We start from the raw sequence: 27,088 nt of genomic DNA on the forward strand, positions 1-27,088 counted from the left end.
TTGTGATTGTGTTCTTGTTGCTGTGTTGTTATTGTATTGTACATCAAAACTAAACTCCTATTTATAAGAGAATAAGAATGTATTTATTATTAATATCAATGTATCGAATGATACATATATTGGATAAGGGAGACGAACGTTCATTGTATAGGAAGATGTATTTAGAACATTTGATATAAATGTACCATAATAAGTACATTGGATAAGATGAATATAATGAATATTCATTCATGTATTCTATCCATTCATGTATTTCATAACAGTTTAGAGATTACATTAAATATATATTACAAGTTTATGAATTATATTGAATAAATTAAAAATTTAGAAATCGTTTTACACATTGAGTTAAAGTTTATGGACATTTAATGAATAAGAAATTTATAGGCCACATTGTATATTTGATGACTATTTTATCGTTTTTCCAAAGAAAAATAAAAAAATAAAAAATGGAGAAGAAAAACGAGGACGAACACAGTGCGTACGAAGTGCGTGAAGGATTTATTGGGATCTGTAATTGCTTGAATTGCGGGCGACATCTCCTTCTTCGAGTTCAAGCATTTGTTGGTTTTGTGTTGGGCACGTAATCTCAGGCGATCAGTTTCTCTTCTTGATCTGCTCTCCGTGCTCTCTGTTTCCCCCCCGCCCACTTCTGCGAAACCCTAATTTTGTTGCTCCTTCCCCCTTGGTCGTGGACGTTGAATTCTGGAGGATCTGACCATGTCCAAGAGTTCCTTCAAGCTGGAACACCCTCTCGGTTCTCTCTCTCTCTCTCTCTCTCTCTCTCTCTCTGTGCTTGTGTGAATGCATCGACATCATGAGGAACTGGACTTTTAGAGTTTGCTTGGCCCTCCAGGCTTTCTTTCTTTTCTTGGGCATGAGATTGTCCTTGTGTGAACGACTGAGAGGGCGGGTAGAGAGTTAAGCTTTTGTGGGTTACTGGGTTTTGCTCATTTGACTCTTTTTTATGCCGTTCTTTGCTTTCTTTGCTGTCCCTGCGCGCCTGATCCTTTGGGATTTCCTGTTTCGCTGAGCTGGTGGTAGGACTGATACTTAGGGTAATGAATTATGGAGGCCTTGTCTATGGTTACTTGTTGGGCTCTGGTTATAGCAGGGTGGAGTAGTCTTGAATGTTTGCTCGTTTCTTTTTGTGGTTATAGATGAGGGAGCTTTTGGGTAGTCTGACTGCCATAGTTGTTTGTTGGGTCTGTCAAAGTGATGGATTCCGCTGTTCATTGTGTGTAAAATCGTTTTAGGAACTTGAACGGTAGGCTTTTAGTGGATATTGTATATGGCCCATTTGTTTAAATACCCATTTGCAGTTTGCTATGATATTAATTTCCAAAATGGTATTATGAATCAATCCTATTATAGTTAGCATTGCTCTCAATTTTCCGTTTAGTTAAAACTAATGGAGTCTTCTCTATCTATGAGTAGTGATTGTTCCCTCCACTAGTTTCAGTCTCTATCTGGAAGTATGTTTTCATGGCACTTGACTGTCATGCTTTTTTTCCTTTTGTTTGCCTCAACGTTCAACCATAATTCAGATCATTTGTGTGGAATGTTGTTTACTCATATACCTTAGTGAGTAAAATTCTATTGGCATGGTTACTTGCGTTCTACTTACATTTATTCGATATTTGGCTTCAGAGAGGAGGCAGGCAGAAGCTGCCCGAATCAGGGAGAAATATCCTGACAGAATACCAGTATGGAATTTTCAGTTTGTTATTATAAGGAACCAATATGTTTGTTGAATTGCTTTGCGGTGATTGCGGTCATGGTTTCAAAAGTTCTGATCAAAACCTGCAGGTCATTGTGGAGAAAGCTGAAAGGAGTGACATTCCAGATATTGACAAAAAGAAGTGAATTACCTTTTTCTTCTATTAGTTGACTTTGTATCTTAGCCCGTTTACTTCTTCTCGGTAGGGAAATATCTGCCCTCCAAAATGGTTATATCCATTCATTCATGTCATGATGCAGGTATCTGGTTCCTGCTGATCTTACCGTTGGGCAATTTGTTTACGTTGTCCGAAAGAGGATCAAGCTTAGTGCTGAGAAGGCCATATTCATCTTTGTTAAGAATATCTTGCCACCTACTGGTGAGGAAGCTTAGCCTACAATCACACCGCTTTCGTGTTCTTGGCCAACATGTGTTTGTTAGTTTGCTTATATTATTCACTTTTCTATTGTTGCAGCTGCTATGATGTCTGCAATCTATGAGGAGCACAAAGATGAAGATGGTTTCCTTTACATGACTTATAGCGGCGAGAACACATTTGGATTTTGAGTCGAATCTAAATGTGACTTTATGCTTTATCCTATGTATATAAGATCCTATGAGCACAAAACTTGAGTATATGTAAATTGTTTGGTTAAAGCAGTACTCTTAAGTGAATTGCGTCCTCACAAACGCATCCGTTTCTTTGTTGACACAAAAAAATTTGGTCGTGTCTTCTGAAAGCAGTAGAATTTATAGCTTTTCATGATTGGACTCTCTCTCTCTCTCTCTCTCACATAGTTACATATATCATCTGGGCTGGCCTAGCACGTGCGATGCGCCCAGCATTCATCAACTCCTTGCACATCTCTTGGTGCTCCGGGGAGGTTATATTTGCTCCACAGCAAGATTATCTCCCAGTCGAGTCAAAGGTCTTTGCACTCCTTTATGGCCTCGAATGCATAGTATTGATAGCTTCTGGAAAGCGCAAGTGCTATGGAGATGGTCAGGGAAGGCGGTGGTTAGATAACCGCAGAGGAGTTGTAACGATTCCGTGGGCATCACATGGAGCTCTCTGCATTTGTGAGAAGATCGATAGGATGCAGAAGCCATCAAACTTATAGGTTGCAAAATCCTTCATGAATCGGTAACATGAGATGAAGTTGGCTATGACTCATGAAGAATTGAAGATTTTATCAAGATGCAAATCACTGAAACAGAACAAGGTAGACTTGCCGCTGACCGGAGATCACTCCCATTGAAATAAAATTGCTTGTCAAGTACATAATTTGCGAAGCTAACTAATGCAAGGGTCTCCTTTAGTGGCAAAGAATCCAAATCTCGTTTCATGTTTGGACAGATTAGGAATGGACATTGGTTTCAATATACAATGGTCATGGCCAAATTGGGAAAAAGCTTGATCTTCCTTTCGGAACTTCCTCTCGAGAATCATTTCGCCCATGTGGCCTCACTCCTGTATCAAGGCTCCACGAACGAAACACCTCTCCTGATTCATTGAACATACATCTATCTGACTTCTACAAATGCAGGGCAGGCTCCTCAGCATATTAAAGTCATAACATTAGATAGAATCATATGATATATACATATGTGTTTAGAAAGTAGGAAAACAGACATACTATGATAACATAATCCAAAAGGATGCAGTTTCTCCAGATATAGCCAATGTCAGTTTTCATCAGCTCGATGTACATAGATATTATAGGTAATAAGCCCCTCTAGAGCCCAATCTAGACGATCTTATAAGAAGGTGAATAGTCGAACAGCTTCCTGTCATTCCTGCATGTGCCTCAGCAAATTCCGCGGAAGTTGTTCCAAGAGCTGGGGACGGGAGTTCTTTCCTTGTCGATAGCAGTACTGACTGGAAGTGACAGGTGCCATCTGTTGCATCTTGAGCTCTCCCATGGTAACATCTTCCCCGGCAGATACGTAACTTGATGATTGCCTGCTGCAGAATTCACTGCTACTGTTGTATCCTGAAGAAAGCTGAATTGCCGGAGGGATGACGTTCAGAAGCTTTGATTCATCTGCTCGCATGGAAGGGATCGGGTCCAAGTTCTCCTTTTCCAGCCGCGCCTCTTGTGCCAAAGGTAAACAAATATTGCCGTGAGTGTTGAGGTCAGGGGTGGAATGCTCTGGATTCCCTTTAAAGAAAACATTTGAAAAGGAACACAGAAGGTTAGAGTGATGTAATAAACAATGTTGATGAACAGTTCAAATGTTCATTACTTAAGTGTCTTTGCAATTACTAAATATGTTTAACCTGTCTGAAGGGTCGAAGGGATGGCATTAAGTAGCTTCGACAAATCTTCATCTTGCATGGAGGAGATCCGCTGTGGAGAATCTTTCTCAACTTTGATTCCTTCTTGTACCAAAGGCAAATCAAAACCTTTACGAGTGTCGATCTCAGAATGGGAATGGCCCCAGTTCGCTGTAAAGTGGAGGAGATAAAGTCACTTTGTTAGGTCTATAAAAGAGAGTGCAAGATCAGATAGGGTCAGAAAAGAGCAAGAGAGCATCTGATGAGCATTTGCCAATAGCATTAACCGTCATAGCATTCATATAGGCTACAAAGGTCTAACGATGTAACGATTGTGACATAAGAGCAATCACAAACAACAACAATCTTCAAAGAAAATGGTATAATTAAATCAGCTAACATCCATGTTATGAGCTGTAGTATAATGAATCCATAGAAGGCAACATAGAGTCCCACCACTTAAGTTGAAGCTTTGAAGGCGAAAATCAGGAAAGGAGGAAAATATATGCAAGCATGCAGTATGCACATATAAACTACATCATGAGATGCCAGAAGCTGCGGCACACTACTAGCGCTGCAGCTTTTTCTCTGTAATATATATATGTATATTATATTATCTTCTTAACTTGATCATTTTAGACCAATAGTTGCAACCAGTCACAGCGAATGCTTCTTAATATCAATAAAAGAACAAACCTGCAGAGGTATTCAAAGAGCTTCCAGCATGCCAATCACAACCAGACCTCAAGGAGACGTTGAGCTTCTCCGCTTGCAAGTTCATGAAACTTTGCGTCTGTGGGTTTTGATTAGATAGTGCTTGAGTGTCATCCAGCAAATCCTCCATTAAACCACTATCACTCCAATGCATACCCCGTCTCTGCTTCTCGTCGGTCTCTGGTTGGATTAGGTACAATTGGCTTGAAGGGAGCTCTGATTTTGAGGGAAAAACTGAAACGGTTGATGAGTATCTGTCTGAATCCAGCTGAGTCTGCACATACTGAGGTGAACTCACATTGCAACTCAGTGGACTGAATTGAAAAGAACCCATGTTAGGCAACTGGGTTGGTGTAGGAACAGATGGAAGCGGAGAAGAACCGAGCGAGATAGGTGGAAAAGAGAGTGAAAACTTGGTGGTGTCCTCATAACTACCCTTCAACCTGAGTAGAGAGGACGCAAGAACTGGAGTGGTGCAGGTATTGGTGAATATGCTTGCAGGACAACCAAGGGAGGGGGAGGGATAAAAGAAGCTTGAGTTGAGATAATGCTGAGAACACTGAGGTGAGAGAAGCATGCTGCTGGGAGTTTGTGGCAAGTGTTGGCTGGTGGGTATTGGTGGGATTAGGATTCGGATTGGGGTCGGAGTGTGAAGCTGGGAGGTTGTATTCAATCGGGGTTCCATCGCCCGCGGTACTGATGAAGACGGCAGATGTTCAGGAGTGATGTCGTGAGGGTATAGAGGGAGGCCTTGACGGATCCGGTGCTTGATTCTCGTATTCCAATAGTTCTTTATTTCGTTGTCTGTCCGCCCAGGTAGCTATAGACAGTAATGAGGAAGATTTACAAATTGCTTAAGAAGATACAAAAGTGCAGATTGTCCAGAAGCATAAAACCAGGCATAAAATGGGCAACCTCATTAAATTAACCACAATATAGGAGCTAAAACTCAGGCCTTGGAGAAAAGGAGACTAACTATACCTGGTAATTGGCATTAGGCTCTCATCATGAGAAAAAGGAGAATTTTTTTTTAAAATTTTTTTAAGCGCGGGGGGAACATGCGGTGAACAGGTTTTACTCAAACAACCCAAATCACAACACAAAATGGCATAAATTTCTAATGCTGAAGTACCGCCAAAACCCAAGTTCTTTGGGAAAGGAATAAAACTTGATCCGCCATCAAGCATCACATAATGTATCATTACGAAACCAAATTCAGACCACGAAAAGATGAAACAGCACAGGGGGTATTGAACTCTCCGAGAATCGGTCTAATTACAGAGCCAACTTTACTTTATAACTACATGCCTTAAACCTTTAAATGAGGCTCAGTCAGTGTAACAAAACCATCCATACAAAGCCACAAAAATACTCAATTTTATAACCAAATCAAGCAGAGGAAAACAGCAGAAGAACCAGAAAAAGCAGAGGAAAACAACGAAAGAGACATCACCTGGGTGGCCATGCGGGCCCATTTGTTGCCAAGCTGCGCATGCAGCTTAAGGATCAACCTCTCTTCCTCGGGAGCGAAAGAGCCTTTCTTCAAGTTGGGTCGGAGGTGGTTGGTCCACCGGAGCCGGCAACTCTTGCCACACCGGGGTAGACCTGTGTTCTTCTGCACCGAATTCCAGTTCCCCTCTCCATTCTTCTTCACATGTTCGATCAACACCGCATCTTCTGCTGCCGTCCATGGCCCCTTCTTCAGCACCAGCCCACCTCCACCGCTGCCAGCACTGCCAGAACCACTACTACTCGACCCGGTTGATCGTCCATCGTTCTGATGATGCTGCTGCTGTTGTTGTCGTGTTGATGCAATTCCTTTTGTCATGAACACAACTGGAGGGTGGGATCAGTTGCACGTGCACAGAAAACTCATTCCGATGGGTTTGTGTGTGTTAAAATGGAATCGTTCTGGTCTTTCTTTTTCGAGCTTTGGTGGGTCAACTCCGGAATTTTTTTAAAGAATTCCAGGATATATATTGGTTATGTGTTTGTGAACTTTTCTGCAATTTCAAGGGAAGATGTTCTTGTTCCTCTCTGGAATGGAGGTGGTTGTGGTGGTGTTGGGGTCAGTGAGATTGTGTCCCATCTTTTGTCTCTTCTTTTTGCATGAAATGGGAGTTGAAACGGGACAAAAGAAAGTTGCCCAGAAATGCAGGCTAGATGCTCATGGGCGTTAGTAATTGTTGGAGACTAATTCTTCTCAAGCCCATCAAAAAACATTCAAAATAGAAAAACTCTTTATCTGAAAAAAGAAACAGAAAGGAGGAAGGCGCAGAATTTGATGGTTGGAGTCAATAAGGGGACATTTTTGCTGATGGGAACAATCAACAGAATCAAGAAATCTGTTTTTCTGTTTGAGCTACTCTTATGCTAAAATGAACAGAAAATCTCACCAGGACCATCCCAAAAGAAGGCCCCTAATTTGCTGCTCCCCAGACAAGGCTAATGTTTTCTTGTGAGGGGAGGAGAACAATCCACAGGAAATTCAACTGGGAAACTGTGAGCTGCTGATTCTTGGCAAACTTGGGTTTCACGGAGGAGGAGGAAGAGAGGGGGGCTGGGTGACAGAGCTATAGGAGAGGAGCTAGCATGTCGTTTCAGGTTTCACTGGCTGACCCATTAGTCAGGCTACATGATTTTCTTTGTAGACAAGGCTAATTTCCTCCTCTGATTCGTCTGTGCAGATACAGGCTTGATGCTTTGATTTGTACACTGTAAAGGACAGGACAGGACAGGCTGGCGATTGTTCCCTTTAAGGATGCAAAGCATGCAAATAGTACGGTACGGACCTTTTCTGACAGTCAACAAGTGAAAAACCAATAATTGGTGGCACTAGCAACGATGTGGGAGATGCTCACACCGTTGGAGACCTAAATTAGGAGCACTTTCCTCTTGAGGGTTCATCTTAATTTATCGTATCCAATCTCATTTCACTGCAAATTTTGTACGGATGTCCTCCCACAACACATAACTATTAGTGGAAAATTTGTATAATGCGGCTCTTTTGATCAAATGTAGACAAATATTGGGCACAACGCTTTCCAATGGGGAATTGGCTCCTCGATGATTCATGAACGTCCCGTTATATTTACTGTCTATAGCAAGCTTTTGTTTTCTGATGAAGTTTAGCAAGAGATCATTTTTTTGTTCCCTTGTGAAAGGGTTCTTTTGGGGCCAAAGCAAGTAAAAATTAGTAAAAGTGGAGTGACTGCATTTGTCCTGTGTCTATTCGAACCGTTGATTTTGATAAAATCCCATGCAAAAACTAGTGGAACCCATATAATTTAATGGTACAAATTAACTTATGGTACATGCATAGACATGAAAGAGGGGTTCATGTGGCTGGTGTTGATCCTTTGTATTCCGAGCGATCTCAATTGTACAATCTATGGATTTCGTATGACACCTATCATATCTAATAACTCTAATAACTCACGTAGACTCATATGCACTTCTTTCCATTTCACAAATTTGCTGAGAGATAATATTTTTAACTATTAGAATTCAGGTTAAAGAATAAGGATACACCATGAATTGCTTGACAGTTCAGCTTTACAGCTTCAATATTTCCTTCAAGTTTCTGCATTGATTGTCACTCATCGCAAGAGTTTCACCTATTGGGTTTGCCAAGTAAGCTTGGCTGTACTTCCAAAATAAGGAACTAATACAGGTGTTTGGTTTCCTAATTTTGGCCAGATTTTTTTTTTATTTAAAAAAGGTATTTGATTTTGTGTTGTCTTGGTGCTATGGGATTCTGGCATTTACCATGAGATATAACAAGCAAACAACAAAGTTATAAATAGCTCATCTTCTAGCCGTGAAATTGATTTTCACCTACGTATTTTACATTTCACTCCCTTTAATATAAACGCAAAAAAGAAAAACGAATCAAGGAGCACATGCTAAATCACCTCTCCCCACATCATTATGCCCTCATCTTTTCAATGATTTTTTGCCTTTTTTCACTTGCTTTTGATTTCACTTTTGTATCTGCAAAGAAAGCAGATTCATGGTAGGGTCAGGACCCGCAGATGTGCTATAACGTGAAGAAAGGAAAACGAGCAATGGGTATGAGATCCGATCTTGATTTGGTGGGGGCAGAGCAGATTAATAAAATCGAAGTTCAAGAAGAGGCCTGGAACCAGCTTTTTCAATCACATGTTTGCAAACTCTTATTATAATAAGGGACATCATTGACCATAATTGAAGTACATCGAGCCAAAATCGCTCTGTCAACGAGCGTCGTCCTTCTCTGGCCACAGAAAGCAAAGCAAAACAGAACAGAACAGAACAAAACAAAACAAAACAAATGTTGAAATCTCATCTCGGAGAAGAGCCAGGAACAGCAAGTAGTCCGTACTTTTCAGGAGACAGGACTGAAGAATCTGTCCGAAATTTAAGCATAAAATAGCTTATCCAATTTTGTAATGTTTGCGAAGCAGCGGCTGTCTCATCCCATCGCAAGTTTATTCGTCGATCAAATTAAACAAAACGTGAAGAAAGCAAAAACAGAGTTACAAGACACCCCCATTGGTCGGCCTAGAAGATGGAAGACCAGATTGATTCCCAGGTAAACTTTTTATTTTTATTTTTTTGTTTTAGGATAAGTATTCTAAAATTCCTAAAATTTCTTATAAATGTGTAATTGAATCCTAAAATTTACAAAAAAAAAAAAAAAATACAAATCCTAAAATTGTCAAATTAGTGCAATTGAGCTCTCATGTTAATTCTATCCAACTTGACTGATGAAAAATATTGACGTAATTTTTTAAATAATTTTTCTCTCTTACGTGGCGACATCATTTGGTCCAAATCTGAATTTTAATATGAATTTGTTTAAATTATATTAAAAATAAACTAAATTATAAGCCTTTGTCATTGTTGCCTGCTGCCCCTCCATCGCCGGGAAGAGTCAGCAATGGTGGGGCACGGTTAGTAACACTCGCTAGCCACAAGCAAAGGTCACGTCTTAAGGGTCACCAAGTCTCGGCCAGAGGTCGTACAACCCTTACCGGCCATGCCCCACCATCATTAACCCTTCCTGGCAAATGGCAAATGGTGGGGTATCGGCAAGGCTTATCATAAAATAATTTTTTAAATAATATTTAAACGTAGCTAATTGTTCGACTAAATTTAAATAAGATTTACATTTAAAAGCATATTTAGATCAAAATGACGTCGTTTTAGCCACGCCATCGCCATGTAGGAAAAAAAAAAAAAAAGTTACATAAGCATTTTCCATTAGTCAAATTAGATGATTATATCGATTTAACAAGTTTTAAGATTTAATTGCAATTTTTTTTATAAATTTTAGAAATTAATTATATTTTTATAAAAGGTTTTACAACTTCGTACTTTTTTTTTTTTTTTTTTTTTTTCCTTATGACGAAGATCCGGCCTAGCCTCGTGTCTATAAATGCCAAGATTTGTCGTCGGTAGATGAATGGCCTCAGATGCAGAAGCGTGTGCATGGCAATGTTTACAGCAAAGTCAAAGCCAACCAACACGGACAATCCTCGGCCTTTTGTAGACTTTTGACAGACGAATCGAATGAAAGGAAGAGCAAAGAATCATTAAAAGTCGTGCACCAGGACGTCTTCTTCTTCGCCTCTACTTAAACAATCTCCAGATATCACAAATTCTACAGAGGCCTTGTTGGGATCTCACAACCTCATATCTTCCTCTCCAGGTCCATGGCTCTGCTCTCTAACATCTTCGGCTGTTTCTCCAAGGCGCCCGAGCCTCGAAGGCATGTGTGCAATGGAGATGTCTGTGTCCTGGCGGATGGGAAGAGCGAGAAGAGCGAGAAGAGGCAAAGCTTCGGGTTCTCCATGTCCTTTGCCCGCCTTTCGACGAGAAGGAGCTGAAACCAGAAGTTGTTGACGTGATGAGCAGAGAATCGGTGCTCTTTCTGTATCACATAATGATTTTTTTCTCGTGAAACCAATGTCTTGTAAGATTCGCAAAGATTTGTGTTCAGTGAAATTGAAAAACAATAGTATAGATATGAAGAGGCAAATCTCTATTTGAGTTCATCGGGTCCTGAAAAATCACTGTCATTGAGGAAGAGAATTGTCTGCGATCCGCTTTTTCTTCTCCTAGCGTCTTGTCAAATTGAGGTTCATCGTTTCTCGTGGCAATTCAGCTTTCCCAGCTTAGAAAATTGATGGAGTCGAAATTTTCTTACTCGAGAATTGACAATATAGCCAATTCTTGAATTTAAGTTGGTCTTCCTTTTCTTCCAAGGCATTACGATATTTGCTCCTTACAAGCAAAAGCAATCAGTCAGGCTGCCGCTTTTAATGAATATCCAATTATGCGACGTTACGATGAAACTGCGCTAATTATCTATTGTCCAAGACAGCCTTCTTTCAGATAAATAATCGGCGAAGTTTTTCAAATCTCCGAAAAACAAATCCTTAGCAAACCACATAATAGTCATTTAGGCGGGGCTCCGAAAAGGTTATAGAAATCCGATGAGAGCGATGGCACCATTCCATTAGCGTCTCTCATGATGAATCTTCCTTTCCCAAAGGAACAGTCGGGATAACGGAAAGCGATGCCAATCGCTGCGTCGATGATTGAGAAATTCAAACTCCCCCTTACTTTGCATCATGCATGGCTTCCATAGCTAGTCCGCTGGCTCATAACGTTATAGCGGAAACAACCGTTTAAAAAGAACTGAGGATGGATTGGAAGTGATTGGGACTTTCTTGCGAAAACCTAATTTCAGTACTGTTGAGATGTACGCAGTAGCAAGATAAATGAAGGGCCAAACAAGGATTGGAATATTACAAAGAAAGGCACTGAGAAAATGTTACATCCGAAACTATCACCGCCCTGCAAAAATGTACCCCCATCCCTACATTTTCTTTGCGAGTCAAAGGCGCAAATACAGATTCCATACACAAGACCCTTCTCCAACACTATCCTAACTCCGTATCTCCATAAATTGTAACTTAGATATATGCCGCCATAAGTTAGTCGTCATCGTCAGGGAAAAAATAAGACAGAATGCTCCGCTACCTTTACAGAGACCACAACAATGATCCTGTGGCAACCTCTGGGGGCGTCAGTTGTTGGAAGTTCTCTGACTTTGAAGCCAATGTTCATCCTCAATCAGACAAACAACCACCTCAATTCAACAGGGACTTTGCCTCATTTGGTCATCTGGACCATCTAGGCATTAACAAAATGGGCATTCCGAGAGTTCCAATTGACCAAGAACATATTTTCACTTTCACATTCCCCGAGACAGAAGCCACAAATTCTTGTTCTCTTCCTCCGACATCCATATCAACAGTAAGCCATCAGTCTCAAAGTTGCAAGGCCAAATCTGGCTGCTGCGAATCAACCAGAACACCAGAAGACTGCGGTGCAGGGGAACCTGGTGACTGGAAACCAACGTTCAGATCTGGTGGACGCATTTCTTGCTGCTGCCTCTGCCATGCATGCGGACTAACACCTCTCCAAGGAGACTGCGCTTGAGACCCAGGCGAGTCAGCTGCTATGAATTGAGGGAAAACCACTGGCCTATTTTGGTATGGGGCTTCGGTGCCCATGTGAATGGGAGGACGTCCAAACGTCTGGACTGGAAAACTGTTCTTCGAAGGTTGAAATTGCATCATCCCAGAAGCTGGAGTTTCACCACGAACTCGAGCCACATGCAAAAGATACTCATGAGATAAATTGTGTGGAAAAGCTGGATGTACTTGACTTTTCTGCATGCAGGGATTTTCTATAACCTGTTTTAGCCCTCCAGCACCAACGGACATCCAGACCCTAGCAGCAGTTGCTGCGGCATTGCTTTGATCATCTCTTCTTATGGAAGATGAAGGCGTCATTACCGATGAAGCATCAATTGCAGCATGATTAGAAGAGTTATGTTGCTTTTGAGCCGCTTCAGACATCATTCTCATCAACTGAACAGGGTCGCTGAGACCCTGGTCCTGTCCGTGGGGAAATGATATCATTCTAGGCATTTGATTAGGAATACCAACAGAGGACATAGGAGTGATTCTGCTATTCTCGAAACTATTACTTGCAACCTTCCCATTGGGCAATCCCCTAGTAACCAGTCCATTAGCATCTGGCTGCTTAGATGGCATACACTGCAGCTGACTATTGTTTTTTAGAACTTGCTCCCTAGCTGCAGAAGAAGCAGCCCCTGAAATCCCTGAATTTTGATTAATTAAATTTCTTGGAACAGACTCTCGAGACCTGGAAGCCTCTGCTTCTGAATTCTTGGAGAATTTCTTCTCTGCAACATGCTCAGCATTCTGGTGATCTCCCAAAGGCAAAGAGTTCAATTCAAATTGTTCTGTAACTTTTATCTTTGGCTCGCCCGAATTTTTCTGAAATGGGCTCTGCATTTGAAAATTGGCATGGTTTGTAGTACTGGATCTTCTTGCAACAGGAATAGGTTGCTTCCCTTCCAAAGCAAGCTGACTAACTGAATGCTCCTTGGCAGGTTCTTGGATTTTAGAGATTATTATTTCATTCATTTTCAATTCATCTCGGTTATGCAATCTTGTTCCTATAGGAGAATCTTTCATCATTCGGTTCTCAACTAGTAGAACTGGGGTAGGATGGGGCTCATACTCTCCAACCCATCCTCGCCCAAATTTACATCCAGCTGGCAAAGCTCGCTCAATCTTCTGGGAGGCAAGTCTCCAAGCAACAGGACCAAGAGTTGCAGCAAAACGAGCCAGGCTTCTGGCATAAGAATACTCCACAGGAAGCCCCACCTGATTCAAAACAAAAAAGTTATACATCTACATGAGCCAAACTCCAGAAATGGCTTACAGATTCATGGTTACATACAGCAACCAACTGCCTAACTTCACCCTCAAATGTACTGAATGTGGTGTCAGGTTGAACCCCAGGTTCTTCTGTTATGTTATAAGTTGCACGGCGATTCTCATCATGCAAATATGGCTTCCGTGCAAATTTCGATGGAAGACCTTTACCTGAAATTGCCAAAACAGTGAGAAGCAAACTTTCTCCCAATCAATCAGAAGATTTCATTCAATTTGACAGTTAAAAAGGAACTTGCCACTTTCCAGCAAAGTATATGATAACTTATCACGTCACATGTCTCTCAAAGAATAGTCAGATCATCAGAAGCCAACAATAAATTGAACCTTCTCTTCCCACATTAATTCATACTAATTATCAACAAATACATGATTTAAATTACCTACCAATACTAGTTGCCAATGAAGGAATATTTTTGTCATACCTAAAGATAGGTCTTCTGCTTTCTCTACGTTATTCTCCACCTGCATAGCATTACCCTCCACGAGACCGTCGCAATTGCTCGGTCTATCATAGCCAGCAGCTTGGTTTGTGGTGGCACTATTTAGGACATCTGGGACGTCTGCACAAGTGACGCCGGCAGGATCAGATTCCTGTACAGGTTGGGAGAAGTGCTTTTTCATTTGTTTCTTTGCCAAAAAATTGGACTTCGTTCTCTGGTCAGATTTAAGTTCCTTTTCTGACTGTTCCAAGTCAATCTTTACTTTGTCTTTCTCGGAGCGTTCAAAGTCAATCCTCAACTTCAAAAATTTCTTCCTCCCCAGCTCTTGAATACAACGAGCCTTTTCAAAGAAACAGAAAGACAACTTTAGGACATTCTAGAGTTCAAACTTACTATAAAAATCTCTAATTAAAATTTTATTTTTATTTTTTAAAAAAAAAAGGAAAAGGGATAAGGACAGAATTTATACCTGTTTGTGGTATATAGTATCTGGCGTATTATATTGCATAGCATTAGAGCAAATAAGGAAGACATCACCCTGCGTAGAACAAAGGCCACAGAATCAAATATTATGAAAGTAGTTGCAACTTGCAAAGCATGAATTAAAAAAGCAAAATCACAATCTTTCACAGCTGAAAGGTCCCATCAAAAGGAATAATCTAATCTAACCAATCAAAAACCCATCTAAATTTAGAGATAAAGCAGTGAATCACATTTTAACCTGCACCTTTCCCTATGGAGATGATAGGAATGGTAAGAAACAAATACAAAGTGGCTATGTCATTTATGGAAAGTCATCGATGAAAACCAAGAATATTTTTTAGCATGTATGTTTCACACCGATGATGATTAAATATGCCAAGAAAGAGATATTGGTCCACACCCGCAAAACAAAAACGCAGAAACCAAATCAAAACCTTCCATTAAAGACTCCGATGGATAAGGACTCTAAATAAAGAAGCTGAACTATACGAGTTAACCAGTGATAAACAAATTAACTTAGAATGTTCTGGCATCCTTTCAGACTTCATTAAATGCACTAACAATATCCAGCAGACTTATAATTAGAATTTGACAATCAAAATGCTATGAAATAATTAACTATAGGAGCACAATCCCATTCAAGAAAATGTACTTGCATTCCACTTTGTACTTCATGCAGGAATACAGTTTCTCGATCATAAAATCAGTCCAATAGACATCAAAGCCATCGCGTGAAGATTAATTAGGCTCAAAGATGAAAGAGCCAATACTTTGGTTAGCCTCAAAATGAAGTAAAGCTATCACTCACCTATCACCACAGTAACTGGCATCAATTTTTCATTTTTCTTATTTTGAACCTTCAGCGTTTTTTAACTCGTCAATAACATCAAAAAGTATTCCAAAATGCCCGTCAATGAAAAGAAGTGGGAAAGTGGAGAAATCACTGTATAAAATTCAGGATTCAGTAAACGCTTGAACCCAAAGAAAGTTATCATCATATTGACACACAGGAATTTCAGGCTTCAGTAAAATATAAATGCACAAACAAGCAAGGATGCCCACCTCAAACTGCTCCAAAGTAGAGTATGATCCGTTGGCAAGCTTCTTCCTCACAGTGGAAAAATCCATTGGATGCTTGATCATATCATGGTAATCTGGAAGCTACAAAACCAGAAACTAATTCGCTCATTAAAATCACATCAAATTGTACGGTATCCACTCAGTACTCTAAAAAGGAAGAAATTGCAAATACCTCCTCGGGATCAACAGGCTCAGCATAAACACCGTAAATATCTTTCCTGCCACAATCACAGCACAGACCATTGAGCCATTTACAAAGGGATAAAAAAAAAGGCCACAACATACTCATTTGAAAAGGGAAACAAAACACTTATGCAAACCGCACTTCTGGAGTTTGTCGAGTATCAACTCGAGCTTCCTCTTATCGGGTAGCGGTATCCCCGACGAAGGAACCGGAGACCTCGATCTCCCTAATCAAAACCGAATCAAAAAATTCCAAATGCATTCCGCGTTAAAATCGGAACACGAGCACTGAATTCCAAAAGCTCAAACCAGAAATCAGAAACGCGGGGAACGAGACCGAACCTCGGGGAGAGCTGAGCCCCGCGGATTTTTCTCGGAGTCCTCTTTCCTGGAAAAGTCCATTAGAACCAAAATCTCAGCCACCCACTCACGCACAAAAACTCATAAACCCGAGACAATATTCTCACTAGTAGAAGAATAAGAAGCCAAAAAAGATCGATCATGTATGAAAACGAGAGCGCTCGACAGGGACAGAGGCAGACAAAGAAGAGACAACACGCGAGTACAAGCAAAGTTGCGGTTTTAAATACGAGAGGCAGAGAGAGAGAGAGGAAGAGAGAGAGAGAAAGGTGGGACTAGCGGGCGTGATTAGATTCTGTCTGCGTTAGTTATCGACAGTTGACCGTTATCTCTCACTCTCACTCTCACTCTCTCTCTATATATCTCTGTGTCTGCGCGAGGAACGACCTGGAGAGAAAGTTGGGGAGAGAGTAGTTTTACAAGTCCCGACCGATTAGAAAAATCTCTCAGTGTTTTCGTCCGAGCTGGACACGATCGCAATCTCAGCGCATTTTCTATGTCCGTCCCGCACGAATCTCTCCCATTTCGCACACCCTCTCCAGCTTAAACCCTATCGCCGCACGGCCCCCCCTCTCCGTTCGAATTTCAATACCTCCTCGTCGTCATCGGCGCCGATCTCCCCCGCGTCCTCTTCCCCCGCCGCCCCTCGCCGACGCGGCCGCCGCCGCCGGCCGCTTCCTCGTCTCCCCGCGCTCCTCCTCCGAGCTGGACGCGCCGCTGTCGAGCGCGTGCTCGCCACGCGCCCCTGGTCGAGCTTCACCACGAGCTTCAGCTTCTTCGCCCGCCTCCGCTCGTCCTCCTCCTCCTCCTCCTCGTCCAGCTCGTACTCGTCGTCGATGTAGTCGTCGTAGTCGATGAAGTTGTACCTGACGCTCCGCCGGCGGAGGCTCCGGCGGACGTCCGGCTCCGGCGCCGGCGGGGGCCTCGGCGAGCGCTTGGCCAGATCCGACTTCGGCGGCCGCCCTTTCTTCTTCCGCTTCACGATCTGGCCCATCATCGCGCCCCCCGGGTGCACAGTGGGCGCGCGCGCAGACACACTCCCCCGCACACACGCTTTCTCTCTCTAGAGCCTCTCGCACTGCCTTTCTCTCTCCTCCCTCGCTTCCATTAATATTTTCGATGTTGCCTTCCTCCCCCAGTCCCAGTCCCAGTCCTCCTCCCTCCCGAGGGGACTTTATTAGCCGAACCTGAGTCCGAGCCTGGAATTTGAGTCGGCCGAGGCTGAGGCTCGGGTGACGTGGGGCCGGGGCCGTGGCCGTGGAAATGATTGATTGGTGCGGGGGACAGAAAACGGCGTCAATAGAGAGAGAGTTGGCGAGTTGGCGCTGCCCGTTGCCCGGCCTGCCCGTGGCCTCCTGTCTCGATTTGCTATTTTCTACAGCTTCGGTGGCGTCGGCTATGGTTCGCACGCGCGGTGTTAGGCGCGTGCACTTCACTCCATTCCTCCTCTCCTCGTTCAGACTTTAGGTCCATGGCCTCACACGCTAGAGTCCAAAAAAGTGCCCGTATTAGTTAAGCCATTCATTATTCAGTCGTCATCACAAGGAGAGCCTAGGGAAGTTGACTTTTGTCACCGCCAAAAAATCAGAGAGTAATCAGGCTAAAGGTGGTATTGGTAATTATTTTATTCCGATAATAATTTTTATTTAAAAATGTTGGAACTGACAATGGATGTGGTTCGAAGAGAGGAAGGACAGTGGAATTAGTGACATGGTTGGTGGATGAGTGGAGGCGACTGATTAGGAAATGATTTGGGCACGATTAATGCAATAAAACTTCATCTACTGTGTTTTTCCAGTGGAATTCATCTTCAAACCAAGAATGATCTACTAAGATTTATGGTCGATTTTTGATAAACCAAAATTGACCGGCGTGTCTTTTTATTTTTTATTTTTTTATCAACGAAAATGTTCAAAAGGAACAATCAATGTCGAGATAAGAAACCTTTTGTTTGAGCCATAACCTCTATTGCTCTAGATGAAGTAGAGATTGGGGGAAATTATTGGGGTTAATAATATGAAAAATCATAAATTGATACGTCCGTAACAATTTACTTGAAACTAACTTTTGAATTACCAAAAATTCTGATCCGGTACATATGTAATAATTTTCATTTGAATTTATCATGTTAATTAAGTTATTGCCAAGCTCAATAATTTTACGGAAAAATTTAATGAAAGTAAACGGAATATAAATATGTCAAGCTTTTGGTAACTTAAAAATTAGTTTATAGTAAATTTATTACGAACCTACCGGTTTATGAGATTTAGATAAATTAAAAATTAGTTGTAGTTAATTTATTATAAGAGTAATAGTTTGGAGTTTTTCGTAATATTATTTTAATTATTAATGTGTCCTCTCCGGAGGATAGATTGTTTGTTGCCGAACGTTATCACCACGCGCTAGGGGAGAAGCTGATGAAAAAGAACAGTCTGGTTCTTCGAACGGAGACGCCTCGTGTCCGGACATGGCAGTCTTGTCATTAAACTTGGTTTTCTGTCAGCATTATTATTTTGGCTCAATAAAAAAAGGAAGTCAATTTTTGTAAAAGATTATTATTTCCTACGTCAGAAAGAATAAATATAGGGAAGCTTGGACCTCTTTCTTATAAATTGTGACGCTTGGATTGCCATTTAGAGCGATATTGGCATGGATAGACAAATGTCGAAGTGACGCGTCACTTGTGAATTAATCCAATTATTAGTCATGCATGATAGTATTCTATCTCAAAAAATAAATTGACTAATATACAAAAATCAAAATACATAATATGAGTAATTTCATTTAGCTAAACAAAGGCAACAAAGATTATTGTAATTTTAATATATTAATACAAGGATTCGATGTTCAAATCATCCGGATTAAGCTACGAGCCATCTTAAAAATTGAATTTCACTGATCAATAATGATACTAAATTTTGAGAAAGTATCATAATTTCTAATTCATGATGTTATGGAGAAAATATGAATTAAATATATAATAATTTAGCGACACAAAAATGTTGCTTCTAGTGACAACCAAAATGACTGAATTAATAGATGCCAGCCAAATTAGATCGGTTGACAAGTCCCAAAATAAAAAAAGATTAAGCTGTCAAAGTTAACGCATGGACAACGACTATCTTACATGACACAATAAATGCTAACATGGATAAGTTTTGCAAAGTTGACAGCACTTTTGAGTGGTCTTCATAAAACTTCATGCTAGAGCCTTTTCCTCATCAAGTTTTTTATTTTATTTTTGGCAGTCTGATTTTCTCTATTTTCAATTTCTGATTTCTTTTACCTTTTTAACCCGTGGCTTTTACACTACGTCAGATTATAGCAATATGAATTTTTCTTTTTGGAGGCCAATTATGTTTATTCCCCACTTAATGATGAAAAGCCGAAAAACATATGATCATCAACAAGAATATGAATTGGAATATAATCATGCTAGAGGGCCATGATTGTGTGACTGCACACTGCACAAAGTATACCAAACATGCCAAAATGCCTCTGCAAAACAGATCACCATTTCAAAATTGATAGAATATCAAACATTCACAAGATTTAGATCACATAATTTGATTTCATTCCATTATATTTTAAGACGGATCTCATAAGTAATTCCAATGTATATATATCCAATTTGATCCACCATTCCACAATTATATATCTTGATATTAAAGCATGTTTGGATAATTTTGTTTACTTTTTTTTACCTATTATTTGAACTTCAATCTTACTCATAGATTCACTTTGATTTTTTTCATTTTAAACACCCGTAATATTTACAATACACAAATATCAAAATTTAAATTCGCATATCCTATCATCACAGTTTTTAAAATCTGAATAATATTTTGATTACTCTGAAAATTTGAATAATGTTTATAATTGGACGAGAAAATAAAGGAATATTTTCTAATCAAATTTATTCTCATAATTGACAATGAAATTTTTTAGCATGGAATCATTATTGTTATTAAAAAAAAAGGTTAATACTATGAATTACCCAAAATTGATATATCTGCGATAAATTTATCTAAAACTAATTTTTTGACTACAAAAACACAAAATAAATTTATTCCCCATTAGTTTTCATTAAAGTTTACTTTTAAATTGTATCAATTTGGAATTTTACCTTCTGTTTGTCATAGATGTATATGTTTATGATTTTTCATGATATTAATTCAATTTAGTGAAAAATTAACGGAGAGTAAAATTGTCATAAATATATCCGTTTAGGACTTTTGGTGGAATTTATTACAAGTCTATTATTTTGAAAATTTTGATGGTATTAACCCTTTAAAATAGGGGCGTGCAATGGGAACCATTCAAATCGGGAATTGTTTAGACCGAACAGTTGATAAAAAAAATAATAAAAAAAGCTAAGAAAATTAACTTTACTCCTTTGATCACTTCACTAAACTTAAAATTCGGTCCAATCGTTAGCTCATATGAAGGAATGTCTTGCATTTTGGTCGGATCGACCAATAATAATTGTGTAGATATTAGGGGTGATCGGTTCCCAATTTTGGGAACCTTGGACCGGATCGTTGGTCTTAGGACCGAGAACCGGACCGGACCATCGGTTCTGGTCCGGTCCAAAAGAATTGGCACTTTATTTTTTCACTAAAGAATGACCATTCACTAAAGAATAATCATGCTCCAGACCGATCAATCAAATTCGGTTTCCAAGCAATCTAATAAAATTACTCACACATGTTTCCACGTGCAAAATATTCAAACTTCACTTATGTGAATATCAATCATAGTTTATGTGTTTCATGCTTAATTTTAAGCATAAAACCCATGAATAACGTGATTAAAGGTTGTGCTTGGCTTAGGTTTAATAGACAATCTCTCTTCTATACTTTGAATGTTTAGTCGATATGAGACTTTTTAAGGCTTGAAGTGCCTTGTCGTTTGCAAGTGAGGGGAGCAAGAGAGAGAGTATGAGCAAGATGAGAGTTTTTTCTATAAATAAAGAGTAACAACAAGAGTTTTGGTGGTCTCTTGGCCACATAAGAGGTTGTTACCTAAATTGCAATTCCGATTGTAATAAGTTTCATATATAATATTAATATATTATATGTGTTTATATATTATATGAATATAAATTATATATATAAAAATTTGGTCCGGTTCGGTTCCCACCTTGGAACCGGGAACCGGACCAACCGGCCGCCGGTTCCAATCCGGTTCCAAGATTAGGAACCGGAACTGGACCGCCGACCATGGGAACCGCCCAAAACCGGCCGGTCCGGTCCGGTTCGGTCCGGTTTTGGTTCGGGCGGTTTCCGTTGCACACCCCTAGTAGATATCGAGCCTTTTCACCTTTTTCCTTTTGCTTTTGATTTATTAGGATTTAACAAGAATTGCATCTTTCGTTTTAATTTAGATTAGGTTTGCCTTAGAAGCTTTTTTTGTCGAGGGTCAGTTCATGAAATAAGGTCCTAGAATTCGGAAACCAGTCCTCCCAGTCTGATTTCTCATTCCACATTGAAATGGGAACGGATCGGAAATCGATCAATCCTACCTTAAAAAAGATAATTATATCAAGCAGAGCATTTTCATAATCAGGACCATGGGGGCAGAGAAAACGGCACCGCACCGTATTTAAGGCTCTCCGACGAAAAACCAGCTCCTTCCTCACGGGACCCGCTCCTGCTTCTTCTGCAAGCGCACGGTGATCGAGCGTTGGGCATCGACAATGGAGAAGCTGAGGAGAGCAGTGAGCGAAATCGCGTACTCGCGAGATCGCTCGAAGCTCTCCTCGCTGCACCGCTCTCTCTTGCCTCTTCTGTCCCTCGCCTCCTCCGTGTACGGCCTCGCTCTCTCTCTCCGCCACCATCTCTACCGCTCCCGTCTCTTTTCCAAGCGCCGGTAACACCTCTCTCTCTCTCTCTCTCTCTCTCTCGCGTGAGTTGTTACAGTGCTCGAATCGAAGTTGAACTTGAGAACTTCGCAAGCTCGCATGAATTCATCAGTTCATGTCAGTGAAGTGACAGCGTCTCGATCAATCGAGTCGCGTGCCTGTTAACGGCGAGAATTTGTCGCTCTGGCCGGATAGTTGGAGACTGTCGGATTTTCTTCTGCAATTTAAGTTTTTTTTTTTTTAGCAGACGAGCTTATGAAATGGATCAATGTGGCAATGTTGTTTTTTTTTTTTTTTTAATTATTGGCCAATGATGCAGTAATGCTGTTTGTTCTAATGATTCTCTCGCGGTGCTTCGCTTGTGGAGGTTGCCGGTGCCGGTGATAAGCGTGGGGAATTTGACTTGGGGAGGCAATGGGAAGACACCGATGGTCGAGTTCATTGCAGCTCTACTAGCTGATTCTGGCATTTCGCCTCTTATTCTCACCCGGGTAAATTTTTCCTTCTCTCTCTGCTGGCTCTACTTGGAGTTCCTAATGTCTCAATCTTTCAATGTTTGGCATTTCTTCTAAATGTTCGGTTTGGATGAACTTTCTTAGAAACTTGCGGTTTCAGTATGAACCATAAAGAAATGTTAAAAAGATACTGCCTTGTCTCATTTGAAGGGCTAAACAGAGGAGTTCTACAGTGTTCTTTAGGTGGCCCCAACATTTTATTAGATAGCGGTAGAGTAAATAACCAGATAGGACCTGCAAATTTAATGGCAAATGGTTTATAATATTAGGGAGTGATTTTTTGCTTGGTATGTCTTTCTGGATAGGGTTATGCTGGTGGGGATGAAGCTAGAATGCTTCGAAGGCATCTCCTTGGGAAGCCAGCAAAAGTTGGTGTTGGCGCTAATCGAGCAGTAACTGCTGCTGCTTTCATTGAAAAGTATGGTTACCGTGACCTACGTAACCGTGGATGTCTCAAAGGAGGCTCTACTGACCAGAAAATGGGAGAAAAAGCGGGAGCAATGATCAAATTTGTTTCAATCACTGCTCTGAGGAAATTGGTGCTGCAATTCTAGATGATGGAATGCAGGTACACCGCTAAATATTGCGTCTTCAGTTGTTTGTGATACAGCAGTCATCATGTGTGGAAAGCTTTCTCCTGGCTCCTTGTGGTCTCAGCTCAGTTTTTGCCGTAATTTTCTCTGTGGCAGCACTGGCAATTGTTGCGTGATCTGGATATAGTGATGGTTAATGGGTTATGCCCATGGGGAAATCATGAGTTACTTCCACTTGGACCTCTGCGAGAGCCTTTAACAGCACTTGGGAGAGCAAATATTGCTGTTATACATAACGCAGATCTGGTAAGTGTCCACTGATTCTCATTTTTGTGCAGTTTTGTTTACTCCATAGCATTGTATAGTACGATGCATGTTTCCATCTCATACTCATGAGTTCTGATGCTCGTGAGTTTGCATTAGGAGGCAGATACAGTGAGCTACAATTTTATGTCTTGGTGCTTCACAGGTGTCTGAGCAAACTCTCGCAAGCATTGAGTCTGCTATTCGAGAATTCAACAAATCTATAAAAGTTTTCTTCACTAAAATGGCTCCATCATACTTCTTTGAAGTGGTGAACATGAATTCCATTATACCTCTAGAGGCAGTGTCCAACAATGTTGTATTATGTGTCTCTGCAATTGGTTCTGCTGATGCTTTCGTCAAGAGTGTGGAAAAGGTATTTGCTTTAATTGGATTTTATCAGCGTATAAGGCAGTACTTCTTGGTACTGGGTGAAAGGCTTCTTAATTCATGCTTAGTTTGATTTTGACGGAAAAAATCTTGCAGCTTGGAGCTATTCACGTTGAACGGTTGGACTTCAGCGACCATCACTTATTTCAGACTATGGTAGAATCATCTCGTTTTTTTCTTCTCCATTTTTGTTTCATCACACAAAAGTTGGATGTCTGTTGCATTGTTACACTCAGTTAGTCCCATAATTATGCCACGAGTGAGATCCTTGATGTGCTGATCTCATGATAACAATGGCTACGTTATTAGGAACATTCCCTGATTAGTACACGCTCCCTTTCAAGCGAGTTACTTGCTGTCTCAACTGCTTCAGAACTTTTACTTTTTGCTATCACAATATGTTATTGATTTACCTGAGGTTTGTAGGAAATTGAGATGATTAAGAAGCAGCTTGAGGACTTGGAGAGCAAATTTAGTTCCAGGCCAACCGTCATTGTTACAGAAAAGGTGAGGTGATGATATTGCCAGGAATCCTATTTTTGCAGTTCTTATGAACTAGATGAGTTGGGTTTCCAAATAATTTATCATATGGGTGCCTTTTACATTAGGCATATCCAATTGCTAATTTTAAATCCTAGATACCATGCATTTTAAAGTGCACTGTGGGGACATGCTACTGTATTCAATATTTTTCCCATGAATTATCAAATTATTCTCAACTGAGGTGCCTTGAGTTTTCCGCTATTCCAACAGTCTTTCTATGTAAAACACCGATAAGGCAGCTACAAGAAACTCAATTTTCTCTGGCTGTCGAAATAGCCTGTATCAATTATTGGGAATGAATTTTTTAATGTCACATTCTTGCAATACTTGACAGGATTATGATCGAGATCCAGAGATTCTGAAACATCTGAGTCCTTACAAAGCTTTGGCGCTCTCTGCCAGGTTGCAGTTTATTCCTCACAAAGGATGCAGTGGAATTTGCTTCAAGAATTTGTTGGAGGAACTACTGCAAGTAAAATTGACAGGTGTACCCTACATTTAAAGCTAGTGCCATGTATAATATGGCAAGCGTATATGTCCACCAACCCTGGTGCGTTCAGGTTTCTAGTGGTTTGGAGGAGCAATGCTGCTAGTTCACATGATCGATTCTGAACATCCTCAGGCTATGCAAAAAGACCATCAACCATTGATCTTCCTGTTCCTAGATCCTTCACCTAAGTCCATCTCAACTCATTTTTCTACATTTAAGGTATTGCTATCTGGAACTTGCCATCTGCAATCTCTCATGTGTCAAAAGTTTACTATTCTAATTTCTTGAACTTTAGTACCTAAGGACAGCGGCAGGCTTTTGGATCCTTCTTTCATCCTAAGTATCCGTTTGATGTTCAAGTTGAGAAATCATCCCCACTGGAATTTAAAATGTTTACAGGGTTTGCGGGAAGAAGTGCTTCTTCAACAAATGAACCAGAGAAACATCCGACCCCGGAAGTTGGAGCCTACAGGAATATGAAGCACGTTTATCTTAGCTGCATAGGTGCGAAAAAAACCCGAGTGGGTAGACAATACATCTAACAGACAAAAATTTCACCTCTGTTCTTGTATTATCCTTTCCCCTTTTTGTGCCAATCCAGTGCTATTTTCTATTTGCGGATGTCGTTTGCAGGAATTCTATGCATTCATAGGAATTTGTGAAACTCAATCATCATGCGCAGTATAGGATGGTGAATTTTCTTTCCTTATTATCGTCAAAATTACAGGAATCAAGCCTAACAGAATATCTTGATTTTGAAGATGGTGGCATTTAGAGAACAGAAACAGACGATAAAAATGCGAACACCGAAGCCGACCCAATGTAAAGGTCAGCTTCGGGTGCTGTTGAAACCCCGTTTCTTACTCATCCTCGAATTCGCTTCAGCTCCTCTATCTCTCTCTTCTCCTCCTCCTTCCGAGGATTTATTTTTATCATCGTCCTCAGAATTCTCGCCTTCGTTTATCTTGTCGAATCCCAAATACTTGGATAGCAAGTCGGGAACGACGAAGTTCGCTATCCAGTACGCAAACAGTAGCACTGATCTGCAATCAACCCCGAGTCATCAAATCAATAGGCGACACTTGCAGAAGGGAGCTCTGTCCAAGCAGTAGCATCGAGCCGACTTACCCTGTTATCAGGAACACCGATACGTCGCCCGTCTTCATCGGAGCAGCAGCAGCAGCAGTGAGAGCAGAGCCGTATTGATCAGCGACTGCACTGGTTCCCAAAGGGAGCTCTCGTCGCGGCGGTGTCGCCACCCTCACTTGCCTACCGAGGGGAAAGCTGGGGCAGCGGTTCGTTTTCATGGAGGAGCGGGCGCTGTGAGGGAGGTGGGTAGGGGGAGGGAGGAGAAGCTTTGAGTGGCAATGGCATGACGACGCCAACTTCATTGAGGATTTTTCGTTCTCGGTTTTCAGTAGAAGAAGAAGCAGCGGCAGCGAGCTGAAACGAGAACTGAGCCTGAGCCTTTAGATAAGGAGATATTTTCAGGTACAGGACAGGAAAGTTGTGCATGCAGGCGGGTTCGACCTCCCTGTCCAGGTCCGCTCCTGATGGATAAAATACAAGAAGTGGTCGGGTACGGGTCGGCCAATGTAAAGCGGGGGCCATGCCCGAAACCGAAACCGCTGGTTGGGCCTGTCCATTTCGGTCGTCATGGTAATCGAACGAAACTCCTTTGGTAGATAAACGGAGTTGCAGAGATTTGTAGTTTGTACGTGATAGAAGACATCGATTGTGGTTTTTTCGTTCTCGTTGGACCTTCTCGAGAAAGCTCCAGATTGAGCTCTGCTTGACCATAGGAGATGACTACCTTTCTCATTCAAATCGAAATCGCACCAAGAAACTCCGGTTCATGAAGGCTTGTCTCAATCTTGTTGAGTTTTGCTTCGTGCCAAATCCTGAATGTTCCAGTCGACTTTGGCTAGTTTGTACTGCATATCTCATGTCTAAATGAATGGTCACGGTCGATTTCCATAATCAACGTATCCTTATGCTTACACAAAAAATGAACCAAGTCACTATAATCGGCCTGGGATCAATTTGAGTACGCATAGGACCCGGGGCCAGGTGAGGCGCCTGCTGGCGAGATACCGACTAAAGGTGGTCGCGGGAGTTCCTATTGATGGTAATACTTACTGATGACCATGCTTAGCTATCGATATGCGATAGCAGTTGGTTGACAATTATCTGAGTAAAATTGACCAAGTGCAAGCAAAGGCGAAGATATCAATTGACTGCTGGACCAAAAATCATCCGAGAACAGACTTTTGCGTGAGCAAAATGGACGTGAGGATCAAGTATAGTGAAATTCAAAGTTGAAATTGCTTGTGGATAAAGCAATGGAGTACAACTGGTCATGGTTAAGTAA

At 41.0% G+C, this 27,088-nt stretch overlaps 5 protein-coding genes across 5 annotated transcripts; 2 read left to right on the forward strand and 3 right to left on the reverse strand.

The window, feature by feature from the left end:
- The first annotated feature begins 475 nt into the window (after positions 1 to 475).
- On the forward strand, positions 476 to 2,486 carry LOC104450246 (autophagy-related protein 8C-like). The gene is made up of 5 exons (XM_010064719.3): positions 476 to 757; positions 1,651 to 1,706; positions 1,810 to 1,862; positions 1,981 to 2,099; positions 2,196 to 2,486. The coding sequence occupies exons 1-5, from the start codon at positions 721 to 723 to the stop codon at positions 2,285 to 2,287; spliced, it is 357 nt and encodes a 118-aa protein (XP_010063021.1). The 5' UTR covers positions 476 to 720; the 3' UTR covers positions 2,288 to 2,486.
- Positions 2,487 to 3,281: 795 nt separating this feature from the next.
- Positions 3,282 to 7,243, reverse strand: LOC104450247 (transcription factor MYB97). The gene is made up of 4 exons (XM_010064720.3): positions 6,166 to 7,243; positions 4,695 to 5,532; positions 4,002 to 4,169; positions 3,282 to 3,882 (listed from the first exon to the last, which is right to left on the reverse strand). The coding sequence occupies exons 1-4, from the start codon at positions 6,538 to 6,540 to the stop codon at positions 3,512 to 3,514; spliced, it is 1,752 nt and encodes a 583-aa protein (XP_010063022.1). The 5' UTR covers positions 6,541 to 7,243; the 3' UTR covers positions 3,282 to 3,511.
- Positions 7,244 to 11,467: 4,224 nt separating this feature from the next.
- On the reverse strand, positions 11,468 to 17,220 carry LOC104450249. The gene is made up of 9 exons (XM_039315359.1): positions 16,673 to 17,220; positions 16,063 to 16,108; positions 15,863 to 15,947; positions 15,710 to 15,755; positions 15,520 to 15,618; positions 14,444 to 14,512; positions 13,957 to 14,314; positions 13,539 to 13,684; positions 11,468 to 13,462 (listed from the first exon to the last, which is right to left on the reverse strand). Exons 1-9 carry the CDS (start codon positions 17,075 to 17,077, stop codon positions 12,032 to 12,034), a joined length of 2,685 nt encoding a protein of 894 aa, XP_039171293.1. The 5' UTR covers positions 17,078 to 17,220; the 3' UTR covers positions 11,468 to 12,031.
- A 4,426-nt stretch (positions 17,221 to 21,646) lies between these two features.
- Positions 21,647 to 25,335, forward strand: LOC104450248 (probable tetraacyldisaccharide 4'-kinase, mitochondrial). The gene is made up of 11 exons (XM_039314784.1): positions 21,647 to 21,951; positions 22,311 to 22,434; positions 22,764 to 22,896; positions 22,935 to 23,026; positions 23,148 to 23,297; positions 23,461 to 23,670; positions 23,781 to 23,840; positions 24,111 to 24,191; positions 24,562 to 24,712; positions 24,850 to 24,936; positions 25,117 to 25,335. Exons 1-10 carry the CDS (start codon positions 21,779 to 21,781, stop codon positions 24,903 to 24,905), a joined length of 1,230 nt encoding a protein of 409 aa, XP_039170718.1. The 5' UTR covers positions 21,647 to 21,778; the 3' UTR covers positions 24,906 to 24,936; positions 25,117 to 25,335.
- A 69-nt stretch (positions 25,336 to 25,404) lies between these two features.
- LOC104450250 lies at positions 25,405 to 26,254 on the reverse strand. The gene is made up of 2 exons (XM_010064726.3): positions 25,846 to 26,254; positions 25,405 to 25,760 (listed from the first exon to the last, which is right to left on the reverse strand). The coding sequence occupies exons 1-2, from the start codon at positions 26,106 to 26,108 to the stop codon at positions 25,547 to 25,549; spliced, it is 477 nt and encodes a 158-aa protein (XP_010063028.1). The 5' UTR covers positions 26,109 to 26,254; the 3' UTR covers positions 25,405 to 25,546.
- Between the last annotated feature and the right edge of the window lie 834 nt (positions 26,255 to 27,088).

This window comes from Eucalyptus grandis, chromosome 6 (genome assembly GCF_016545825.1).
Source record: "Eucalyptus grandis isolate ANBG69807.140 chromosome 6, ASM1654582v1, whole genome shotgun sequence".
Classification (NCBI taxonomy): Eukaryota; Viridiplantae; Streptophyta; class Magnoliopsida; order Myrtales; family Myrtaceae; genus Eucalyptus; species Eucalyptus grandis.